Genomic DNA, 12,855 nt, shown 5'->3' with positions numbered 1-12,855 from the left:
AATAGCTGCAGTTTCCAACGATGAAGAATTTATTAAAGAAGAAGAAGAGCTCGCAGAAATGGAAAGTAGACTTGTAAAACTAAGTGTGTCCCTAATGGATCTGCAAGCTACAACACAATCCCCTCCCAATAGTGAAACTCAAGCGTGTAGTGAAATGAAACTGCCGAAATTACAGTTGCCAACATTTAGTGGGAACTTATTCGAGTGGTTATCATTTAAGGACTTGTTTACTGCATCGGTGCATAACAACGAGAAGCTCTCGGGAGCTCAGAAGCTGCAGTACTTGAAAACAAGTCTAAAAGGTGAACACGCGCAACTAATCCACGCTATGCAAATTACTGATACTAATTATCAGGAAGCGTGGAACATTCTGAACTCTCGCTATCAAAACAAGCGTGAAATCGTGAATTCGATTTTAAAGCGGTTAATCACGCAACCGGTCATTCAGCAGGAATCGGCTACTGCATTGCGTAAATTAATCGATACAACGGTCGAGTGTACGCGTTCGTTAAAAGTGATGGAGCAACCCGTAGAGCATTGGGACGCTATTCTCGTGTACCACACTACCGAAAAACTCGATAGCGAATCGCGTCGGCAGTGGAACTAGCGCAAAAATCAAATGAGCAACCCTCATTTAAAGAATTAACGGACTTATTGGATCATCGCGCGCGCGCGCTCGCAGTCTCTAGCGGCAGCAGAGGGAAGACGACGACGTCGAGTGATACAATGAGGCAACGAGAAAAGAGGCAAGCAGTGACACATCATACAGTGACCCAGAGTGAACTAAACCCCTGTGAGTTATGTAATGCTAAACACTCTCTCCATAAGTGCCCTGATTTTCAAAAACGCTCTGTAGCAGATCGTGTGTCGTTTGTGAAGAGTGAAGAGCTATGCTTCAATTGTTTACGCGGTTCTCACAAAAGTACCCAGTGTTCCTCATCTAGTTGTCGTGTGTGCCATAAGCGACACCACACATTACTTCATTATGAGCGTAGTGAGCCCCGAAGTACGTCGGTGTCACCTGACGGAGAACAAGCTGTTTCTTCACATGTTGCAGCCGAGAGAAACACTCCGCATGTGTTGTTATCAACAGCAATTATAAAGGTGAAAGACAAAAACGATGTTTGGCGCCCATTCCGTGCAATGCTCGATTCCGCCTCTGAGACGTCATTTGTCACAGAAAATTGTGTTCAAAAGCTGGGACTAACAAAACATAAGACGAAAATAGTGATTTCTGGAATAACGGGTGCAGGTGTGGGCACTTCTCGTGCAGTGACGGACTTAGAATTTCAAGCGGTAGGTGATGACAGCGAAACTTTCAGCACCAGAGCAGTAGTTGTACCCAAGGTTACATCTAATCTCCCAAAGGCACCAGTTCTGGACCCAAGCTTGTGGAATCACTTAAGCGGTATCAAGCTCGCGGACCCAACGTTCCATGTGGTGGGCCCTGTGGATATATTGCTAGGTGGAGACGTGTTTCCTTTATTATTGTGTAGTGGAAAACGAGTGGGACCCATTGGATCGCCCGTAGCGATAGAAACTGCTCTCGGTTGGATCGTCGCAGGGAGCATCGCTCCTACTGGACGTAGTGTTACAGTTACATCTCACCATGTCGCTTGTGAGGTTGAAATCAGTTTGCAGAGGTTTTGGGAAATAGAAGAGCTTCCGCCCCAGAAACACCTCACACTAGAGGAAAAAAAGTGCGAGCAACATTTCAAAGACACATACTACCGGGACGAACACGGAAGATTCACGGTAAGCCTACCCTTCAAGGATAGTGTAAAGACTCTCGGTGCATCTAGAGACATTGCTGTTAGAAGACTTTTGCACAGTGAACGCAAGCTTGCAAAGTCACCTGCCTTACAAGAACAATATCGAAATTTTATGCGGGAATATCTTGATCTAGGTCACATGGAGATCGTGCCAATAGGAGAGAGAAACGTTTCCCCAGAGAAGAGTTGCTACTTGCCCCACCATGCAGTGATGAAGCCAAGTAGTTCAACTACAAAATTAAGAGTTGTGTTTGACGCTAGTGCCAAAACGTCATCTGGTGTGTCATTAAATGATAAGCTTATGATCGGGCCCAAACTCCAAGATGACATATTGCCACTATTACTGCGATTTCGAGGCCACAAGATTCCCCTGTGTGCTGATATAGCGAAAATGTATCGTGCTGTGCTAGTAAACAAGGTGGACAGAGATTACACGAGAATTGTGTGGCGTGAGTCGCCGGATTTGCCCATTCAGGACTTTCGTTTACGGACGGTAACATATGGTACTGCGAGTGCGTCTTTCCTGGCGACACGCTGTCTACAACAGCTGGCAGAAGATGAGGGTGAGCACTTTCCCCTGGCGGCTCCAGTGGTCAAGCGGGACTTTTTTAAGGATGACCTCCTTTCAGGGGCGGCTTCGGTGCCAGAAGCCATCGAGCTTCAACGACAACTGATCGAGCTACTGAGAAGAGGAGGTTTTGAATTGCGGAAGTGGTCCTCAAATGAGATTGAAGTGTTAGAGGCTATCCCAGCTCATATGCGTGAAACGAATGTGCCCTTTCGTTTTGACACTGACGACACACTTAAAACGCTTGGTGTCGAGTGGTCTCCCTCCGCGGACGAATTCGGTTTTAGAGTGTGCCCTTCAAAACCCCACTCAGTGCTGACGAAGCGAATTATACTGTCCGAAGTAGCAAAATTATTTGATCCACTTGGTTTGTTGTCTCCTGTAACCATTAAAGCCAAAATATTGTTGCAGACCTTGTGGAAAAACAAGTTGGACTGGGATGACGCACTTCCGGTAGAGCTTTGTGAAGTATGGTGCAAATACTGTTGCGAGTTACCGCTATTACGCGAACTTACCGTGGAGCGCTGTATCGTACCAGTAAATACAGTCAAGTGTCAATTAATTGGTTTCTGAAAAGGCCTACGCTAGTGTCGCCTATTTGCGGGCAGAATGCGCAGATGGTCACGTGGAAAGCAGATTAATTGCAGCAAAAACGAAGGTTGCCCCAATAAAAACAATAACCCTACCGAGACTCGAGCTGTGTGCGGCTGTGCTTTTGGCAAGGCTACTTAGCGCTGTGTTAAAGGCTATCCTACTCAAGATAGAAGATATAATTGCCTTCAGTGACTCCACCATAGTTCTTTCGTGGTTAGCAGCTGAGCCTAACAAGTGGAAAACTTTTGTGGCAAATCGAGTCTCCGAGATACAGAGCTTAATTCCCTCGGCTCGCTGGCGTCACGTAAATAGTGCAGAAAACCCCGCGGACAGTGCTTCGAGGGGAATCAATCCGAGTGAATTGTTGTGTCATGACTTATGGTGGAATGGTCCTTCGTGGCTATCACAGCCAGTGCTATCCGACGATCCGGGTCCGGACTTCGACCCCCACGCTACGATGGAAGAAAGGCAAAAGTGTGTGACAGCTATGTGTACTACTATAACGGATGACATCACAAACCGTTATTCGTCATTCACGAGGTCAAGGCGTGTTTTAGCATGGTGTCTAAGATTCATCAACAATCTCAAGGCTAATTCCCCAAGACAAAGTGGGCCATTAACGGCTAATGAGCTAAAAGCTTCATTGTTATGCTTAGTGAAACAAACGCAAAGTGAAGCATTTGCTAGAGAACTAGAACATTTCAAGAGCGGTAAACCCTTACCCCCCAAGAGCCCTATTTTGTGCTTAAGTCCATTTATTGACAATGACGGGATAATGAGAGTGGGAGGTCGATTACAACTCGCAGAGATCGCCACAGATCACAAACATCCCATTTTAATGCCAAAGAATCATAAGTTAAGTGAACTGTTGATTCAACACGAACATGAGGCTACATTGCATGGCGGCCCTCAATTGGTAACAGCTAGCCTGAGGCAAAAGTATTGGATACTTGGAGCTAGGAATCTAGTGAGAGCGATTACGCGAAGATGTGTAAAGTGTCATCGTTTTGCTTCCAAAGGAGAAAAACAAATGATGGGCTCCCTACCAGCAGCCAGAGTGAATTTTAGTCGATGTTTTCTTCAAGTAGGTGTCGATTACGCGGGCCCCATTCTTCTTAAGAACGCTTTTGGAAGAAGGAGAGTGCCGTATAAGGCGTATATAGTTATATTTGTATGCCTCTCTACAAAGGCCATTCACTTGGAGCTTGTGTCGGATGCAACTTCTAATTGTTTCCTAGCTGCTTTTAGGCGCTTTGTCTCCCGTCGAGGGATCCCCACTGATGTCTATAGTGATTGCGGGACAAATTTCGTCGGTGCTAGCAAAGAGTTAAAACAGCTTTTAGGTTCCAGTGCGCACAGAGAGGGAAACGAAACAACTTCAGCGTATTTAAGTGAACAGGGGATATCTTGGCATTTCAGTCCCCCCCTTTCCCCGCACTTCGGTGGCTTGTGGGAAGCAGGTGTGAAGAGGATCAAACATCATTTGAAACGAGTTGTGGGCAATGTTACGTTGAGTTACGAAGAGATGTATACTGTTCTATCTCAAATCGAAGCAGTACTAAACTCTCGCCCCCTTACACCAGTATCTAGCGATCCCAATGATCTTTCCGTGTTAACACCAGCTCATTTTCTCATTGGAGATTGTTTGGTTGCCATTCCTGACAGGAATCCTTTTGAAGGAAAAATATCCAACCCTCGAAGATGGCAATTAGTTCAACAGCTGACTCGCCATTTCTGGAAACGGTGGGTGCAAGAATACTTGTCACGCCTTCAACAAAGACCTAAGTGGTTGGCTCCGCGGAAAAACGTCCAGAAGGGTGACATGGTATTGTTAAAGGAATCCTCCCTTCCCCCTCAGCAGTGGAAAATGGGAAGAATCACGGAAGTCCATGCTGGGACCGATGGACTAGTGCGAGCGGTAACAGTAAAAACAGCCTCCGGCGAACTTAAACGTCCGATTGTAAAGTTGTGTGTGCTTCCCTTTGAAGTCAATAGAGAAGCTGAGTGAAAAAAAAAAAAAAAACTTGTTCGCAATAGCGACGAATGTTTGTTTACGTTGTATAAATAGTGAAAATATAAAATTCTTTGTTTGTGTTTTTTGAAATGTAGCATTTCAAGGCGGGCGGTATGTTCGAGCCTGTGCATGGGCAATTTGTTCATTTTTTCTTTTCGTTTTTGTGTATGTGTAGTGTGAGAAAGTTTTCTTTTTTGGCAATAGATGGTTTATGCCTACCACTCGCCCACTCCCTTTCTTGGGGGTTGTTTTTAGCGTCCTCCAGCCATAGTGAGAGAGAGACGCGACAAGAGTTTTGTGTGTGTGTGAGAGAGTTTTTACATCCTTCGAGTGAAAAAATTATCCATCTGAAAACATTAAGAAACTTGAGAACAATTCAAAATTGAGGATAGTAGACAACTGAGTATATCATTTTACATATTTATCTGAATTTTCTGTAGTTGTATAGTTTTTCATATATTTAAAATAAAAGCTTTAAAATGACAAACCGTCGTTTGGTAAGAAGCTCAAACACGAGCAAACATTAAAGAATCCAGAATTCATAAAAGAAAATTCCTTCATGACAAACAAACAAGAAAGAAAGAAAAAATAGAATTCGTTAATTGTATTTGCTAGGTACTAAAGAGTACCATGAAACAAACTAAGTGGACATTATTTTAAGATATTGTTCATCGCCGCGTAAATTAATCTCCCATTTTATGGCATAAGAATTGACTAGCAGCCAAATGATGCGATGATAGTAAACTATGTTCAAATTACGAAACAGTAATAATATGGTCAAGTAATTGAGAATGTAATTGAAAGGCAAAAAGGAGGTGGAACTATTTCTTTACAAAGGATAAGATATTACTAAATTCTTAATCTATTATTTTTCCTTTGTAAGCTGGAAGTAATTCTAATAAAATTATTAAATTTAACCAAAAAAAAAAAAAAAAATGTTGGTGTTGCATTTAGCTAATTTTACTTGGTGTCATGTTGAGACACACACAGTATAAATTAAATCTATAATGAATTTGGCGAATTCTAAGTTTATTATGTTGTTCAAGAATCGCTATTTGGTAAATACTATTATTTTAAATTTTCGTGCATACTTTACTCTTTTGGAAAAGCGAGCCCAATTAATTGAAGTTAATGTAGGAAACGATTCACCAAATTTAACCTGTATTACGTATGCCTTTTGAATTGATTTGCTCCTCATGTTAAGTTTACTTGTTGTTTTTAACCTTGTTAGCATTCCTTGTCATGTTGTTTCAGAATTTTGTTATAGAAGCTTCTTGCAATTTATCGTTAAAAAGAAAGAAAGAAAAAAAAAACTATAATAAAATTAGGTTTTACATGGATAGTCTCGTTGTGCAAACCGAGGTTTTTTCATGCACATGCATTCAACACATGCTGCAGTCTTCGTGAATAATAGCTACTAGATTGTTCTGTGTTATTAAATCGTAGTTATGTACTTGATGCATTTAAAGAACATTAAAAAATAAAGTTCATATTATGTTTGTATTTCGTTTATTACATACATTTAAAATATGATTTTGTATATTTTAGGGAGAAGTAGAGCAAATAGCCCTGATGAAGCCTAAAGCTCAAACAGAACATGATACTGGCATGTTGGAATTCTTAGAAGATATAATAGGCACAGTGAGGTATAAGGTAAGTCTCGTTGGTCTTTGATGTTTCTACTAACACAAAAATTATATCTACAATTAGGGTTGGCAAAAACCATTATTTTTATTGAAAAAACCAAAAAACACGTTTTTTTGGTTCAAACTTTTTTTTTTTTTTTATTTAAATAATTTGCTCTATGTATTTATATCACATATGAACAGAGATAAGTTTGTTTCGCCGTGGTGTTATTACGCAATAACCAGGTTATACTGGAAAGGGTCACATAAGCTTAACCCTTTCACAGAGGAAGTCGACTTTTGTCGACAGAACCAAATTTCCTTAACATGCGAATGTCGACTATAGTCGCCGTGTTAAAATTTGTTTGTCCGTATCTTGGCTTTGTCGAGAGTAGTTGCCAAAGTTGTACCGTTCATTTTTGTTTGTGTTCTATTGTTTTCGATAAACAATAGAAATCACACAGAAAACCTTTGGCGACTACAATCGACAAACCCAAGATACAGACAAATTTTAACACGTCGACTATAATCGACATTCGCAGGTTAGGGAAATTTTTTTCCGTCGCCTTCCACAGTGAAAGGGTTAAAGCGGAATCCAAACAGTTTCTCGACTTACATCTGAGAGAAATTGTCCTTCATTTGAACTAGAAACAGGGACTAACTGGCCACAAATGCGATACGTTTGCCGACTCACTCACGAAGGACTCCTCTTAAAAATACATTGTACTGTTCTTTACATACTTGTAAATATAATTGTGAAGAGTCATTTCAGAAGGTCAAAAAGATAAACAATTGCACAAGTGAAACCATTATACACAATTACATATGGACAATTTCAAAGTACTGCAGAGTACAGAAGAACTTCTTTAGTCCAAATTAGTCCACTACGACTTTTATTAGCCCAAGTTAAAGAAATACAACAACTTACGTGGCATATCAGTAAGAAAAGTGAATAAAGATAATAATTATTTGAGTCCACTTTGGCTCTGACCCATTTATACATAAATAGATACCAGAGATACTTCTGATTTCAATAAATGCCTTTCGTGGGGTTTGTATGACTCCCTCTCCAAAAAAGTACGGCATGTCGATGTGTTTTATCAATAGTAAACATTATTAAAACAAAACAATATTTAGAATTTTTCTTTGATTGCAATTGCATAACAATAATAATAAACTATTTAAAAAATCACAAAAGAAATATTCATAAACGTAAAAAAAAAAAAAATTGTTGTTTTTGTAGTATAATCTCTTTGAGTAACGAATGGGGAATTTAGGTCTATATATAATACGAATAATATACGGGAGTGAAACGTGATAACCCACAAATGTGTGATCATCAAGATTTTACGAATAGTTACACTTTCACGTACATATTCGTTTTTTGGTTTAAACCAGTTTTTTTTTTTTTTTTTTTTTTTTTTTTTTAACCAGCTGGTTTAAACCACCTTGGTTTAAACCAGCCAACCCTGTCTACAATCGAGAACTACTGTGTGTAGCCGAATGGTTAAGACACATTGCTCCTAGTTTGATGACAAGTCGGAGCATCTTCCGGTGTTGATGCAAGATCTTGTAGCAGTTGGTAAAGTATTTGAATTAATGCTAATGGTGATAATATTGGGAATAAAAAATGCCTTATCTTGTATCCGAGAAGAAGGACTTTTCCAAAAGTTTTTGTTTCACTGAGGCAATTTCGTCAGTGTCAATTACTGCTCTGCTAAGCTCTTAACATGTATGAATTATTTCCGTTCCATATAGACCTTTCTTCAAATGTGACATTACGTTAAAAGATACGTTTGAAAAATCAGTTAAGAGATTGAAAGTGTTTCCACTTTCTTGAAGTGAGTAGTATTTTCACGTATTCTTGATGTAGTTGTTGCACTTACATACCCGTAAAAGCGTATAAGATAAAGGCTTATGTTGTAGTATAAATGAAAATATTTAAAAACATGTGGAGTAGACACTAACTCACCGATGCATTCCATCTTAAAATGATAATAAATCGAAAAGCGGTCTGCACATTTTGTGCGAGAAGGTAGTTTTTATACAGAAGCTTAATGAAGTACAATAAGATTTTTGTATGATGGAATGTGTGATTTTCTAGAGATGAGAAAGTTGGTGATACGTAGTTGGACTGTACCGGGACTCAAACCCAAGGTCTTCGGCGTACCGTGTCAATGCGTTAACCACGATGCTACCCCAGAAGAGCCATACACTCTTTCATTTCTGAAGTTGATGTTCTTTCACTCAGACCACATAGTTTGCACCACAACTTCCTGCTTTGCCGAGATAATCCAGTTTCTGTATTGTTTTTATGTTGTATCCACATTGTGGATAAATGTGTGTATATTCCATGATTTTGACGGTTGGAAAAACTGTTAAATTATGAAGATGTTTTCTTCAGTGAAGATGATTGTGTACCTTTTGCATAACACTGAAGGAGCCTTCGATTTTGACTCCGGGGGCCGCGGTGGCTCAGTGCTAGAGCGTTCACCTCTGGCGCATGGGGTCCCGGGTTCAAACCCTGCTCCCGCCAAGTGAACTTTGTGGTGGACAAACACCATGTGCGTAGGTTTTCTCGGGGTTCTCCCGTTTCCTCCCACTTTCTTCATTTCACCATTTCATTCATTTCTCATTATCATCGTCTCCTTTAGCCTAACCGGCATAACCGTGGGACGTAAAATAAAGATTTCATTTCATTTTCACCTCCTCCTATAGCCTAACCGGCATAACCGTGAGACGTAAAACTAAAAGATTTCATTTCATTTCATTTTCGATTTTGACTCCGTCTGGACCTTAAGCTGCGAAATGAGAAAGTAACTAACATGTTACTGGTAGTTGTTAGTCTCACGTCACTTCTTAGTATATGAGACATCAACAGTTTAGTAATGTTCAGCTTACGAACCAGCACTGCTTGTTTTCTGACAGAATTTTTCGAATGCGCCATTGCTTTCCCGATCTTCTGACTCCTCACGCTGCGCTGTTGACTGTGCGTGAGATGATCTTCAGTGGTCCCTGTGTCATCATCTGTTCGTGGTCTGATGGACAGACATCCTCACTGATCTGAAGCTTTTTCAAGGTTTTGAAGATTTCAGATGATTTTCTCAACTTTTTCAGAATTGTAACTGTCACACGGTTTTCTAATTTCGTTAGACCAGTGTTACAATTCACACGCTCTCTATTACTGTCCAGCTCACAATGAAACTTGTACTCCTCTGCTATCACATTGAAGGGTAACCTTCAAAACCGTTATTGCGATCCCTGTCAACAGTTAACATAATTTATATCAGTAAGTAGTTTGCTATGTGGAAATGGAGAAAAGGATCGATCGATGTTTTTTCTCAGCTCATCTGTAGATGTGAATTTTTAAAATAAAATTCTAAGTTTCATTGAATTTATACCTATAGAGAATGTGGTATGAGAAGAAATAGGTTGTTTGTTCTGTTTATTATGTACCTAAAATTCACAGTCATAGGTGTCCATTAAAACATACTGGTTTGTTCAGCATAACAGAAGTTATGGTATGTTCCATGTGTTCTGAATGACCGAACATCAATTTCGAAAGTGAAACTGTTGGGTACTTCGGAGCATAGTGGTAAGTGATCAGCACGCTAACTTGAAGACTGATTCAATTAATCATTTTCACTTCGAATTTGATTTTTAGTTCTGTCTAAGTCCAGTGCATTTGTCCTGGAATCCTTATGATGATGATGATTATCATTGAATAATTCTTTTATACACACTGGTACCTTTTAGTTGTATGAAACCAACTATTTTTTCTTTCTTTCTTTGACAGGAACCAATTGCAATTTTGAATAAAAGAGTGGAAGAACTGACAGAGGAGAGGTCAGAGAAATTGAACCGAGTTAAAATCGTGGAGAAGGAGAAAGATGAATTGGAAGGCCCTAAAGATGAAGCAATCTCTTATTTGAAGTTAGAGAATGAAATAATAGAAATGAAAAATTCTCAGCTTCAAAAATTCATGTAAGTAAAAGATTTCAGAGAGTGAAGTCCTTCGAGACACGAAATTTAGAAAAGTTTATGACACTGTTGTTGCTCTTTCATTTTTCTGCGTACTCTCCTCAAAAAAGTTCTATCACTCAAGATAGCGAAGCAAATTCATTGAACATATATCATAGGAGTAAGGTGGTCAGTTTTGTGTACATTGTAGTTCAAATAGTATATCGACATTTGGATATTAGGAATATCAAATAGATCTACAGTTAGAACAACGGATACAACATGTATAAGAATTGACTAATTATGACTTCATATTACAGATACTGTCTTGTATATGTCAGTTAATATTCTTTCGAGATACAAGGTATTCTGGCTTCTTTATATCAGGAAGCCAAAGTCGCAACAGAAGTAAAATTTAATTCATTACTACAAATGTTAATAAAAATTACACTTCTATCGTAGCTAGGCGTAGCCAAATCACGTGAGCTCCCACTGAAGATTCAACCTGAAAGCGCGTATACAGCCATAAAGCCAGTATTCGAATCAAGCTTTTCTACTAGGGAAGCAGGGGATGGGGGAAGGACAGTATTATATGTACTGTTCTAAAAGTGGGTTCCACGGACTACAGAGTATATTATACAAGTCAGAATAAAGCGAAAACTACCAGTCCTCGTCTGGAGACGCGAATTGCACTATGAGGCAGCGTTGCAGATAAAGAATCATAGAGTAGATCTACCAATCCATCAAGTAGTTACATCGATTCTTTGCAAATGTAAGTTAAACGTTGACACTAGCACCGTTTATTAGCGTAACAATCGATATGACTGATGGATTCGTAGAGCAATGCCTGTAGTTCCAACTTACGTGCAATGTTGTTACATAGTGAAAAATTTTAATTACCCATAGTGGCAGAAGGAGGCCCCGGAGGATATACCATTATATATTTTCGCTTTGACTTGAACAGCGCTCTATTGTCAGTGGAAGTATTTTTAGAACACTATATATATATATATATATATAGTGAGCGAGTGAGGGAGGGAGAGAAAGAGAGAGTGAGTGAGTGAGAGTGAGAATTATACTAACAATTATTTCATCTCATACAAGATATCGAGAGAATATGTAGAAACGTGAATAAGTTTGGTTATTAGCAATCATGTAAAACTATTTACTAGATGCAAAAATAAGACGATACTTAACAGATTTACGTGGACAGTTTGGTCTGTGATATGTGTCTACTCCGGAATGCTGTCCAGCCAGTATCCACTCTGCTGTAAAACGTTCGACAGCTAAGGCTTGTAAGCATGGCCCGTTAGTAATCACAGTGCAGGTACTTCTGTTTGCATTTTTGTTTGAAATTTTGTAGGCGCTGTTCATTACAGTACAAGCTCTTGCACACGTTGCGAAGGACATTGGTATCATTTGTGTTTTAAGAACGTATTTGTGGCATGAAATATATAGTTCTACGCCCCACGGTTATTCTCTTTAGGCTAGATGAGACGAATGGATAATGAAAATGAATGATTACGAAAGAATTATAATGGAATGAGAATGTGAGTGAAAATGGGAGAAATCCGGGAAAACCCTCATACGTTGTTGTCCACCATAAAGTTGCGTGCTCGGGGATCGAACCATTAACTCCTCACACTAAAGATGAGCACCCTAAACAGCATAATTGTATTTGTACAAATAATGAGACTATAAATCGCATTATTTTGTTTCCAGCATTTGTATATGAAATGGAGGGAAATATTTCCCTAGCAAGGAAACAATCCTTTGACGTTAAGGGAGAAATTACCCTAATCTCGTTTATTTGAACTCTGCATATAGCACACGGGAACTAAGTAATGCAAGGGTAGTCAGTTATTTATTTGGATTAGACGTGTTTTCGAGAAATAGATGTTAGGGTAGCGAACCGAAGGGATAGACTGAAAATTAGGGTTAAAAATACCACGTATAGAAGAAGGCATAATTGTTGCTTCATTACACAGAAGTCAGTTAATATTCCTATAATGTAAGCTGCTCTGTCTTTTTACTATGTCTGTAGGTCATAAATCTTTGACAGATTGTTTTTAAACATTGCATTTTTTAAACATAAATCCTAGTATTTAATTTTAATATGTAATGTATGTTATATCATCGATGTTTCAGCCATCAACTAACAGCGGAGACTAGTGAGAAAGAAGCTGAGAAGAAAGAAATAGATGATGGAATCAGTGAACTTAAGCAACAGTTAGAAAAAATCAAACAGACCAAAGAACAAAAGGAAGAAGAATTACGAATTCTTGCTAAGTAAGTTAACGTGTTTTTTTTCTTTCTTTCTTA

At 39.2% G+C, this 12,855-nt stretch overlaps 2 protein-coding genes across 3 annotated transcripts in view; one reads left to right on the top strand and one right to left on the bottom strand.

Annotated features, from left to right (window-relative positions):
* Uxs (UDP-xylose synthase) overlaps positions 1-12,855 on the bottom strand; it is a 392,432-nt gene that overhangs the window by 170,801 nt on the left and 208,776 nt on the right. The gene's annotated exons all lie outside the window — the stretch shown is intronic.
* glu (structural maintenance of chromosomes 4-like protein gluon) overlaps positions 1-12,855 on the top strand; it is a 125,347-nt gene that overhangs the window by 22,478 nt on the left and 90,014 nt on the right. For both annotated transcript variants that reach the window (XM_081769542.1, XM_081769543.1), the window contains exons 5-7: positions 6,497-6,601; positions 10,370-10,557; positions 12,682-12,822. In XM_081769542.1, coding sequence (XP_081625668.1) covers positions 6,497-6,601; positions 10,370-10,557; positions 12,682-12,822 — 434 coding nt within the window. The remainder of the gene's footprint in view (positions 1-6,496; positions 6,602-10,369; positions 10,558-12,681; positions 12,823-12,855) is intronic.

This window comes from Thermobia domestica, chromosome 8 (assembly GCF_964235325.1).
Source record: "Thermobia domestica chromosome 8, izTheDome1.hap1.1, whole genome shotgun sequence".
In the NCBI taxonomy this organism is placed as follows: domain Eukaryota; kingdom Metazoa; phylum Arthropoda; class Insecta; order Zygentoma; family Lepismatidae; genus Thermobia; species Thermobia domestica.
The sequence above is the reverse complement of the archived record's forward strand: the minus strand, read 5'-3'. Positions and strand labels throughout refer to the sequence as shown.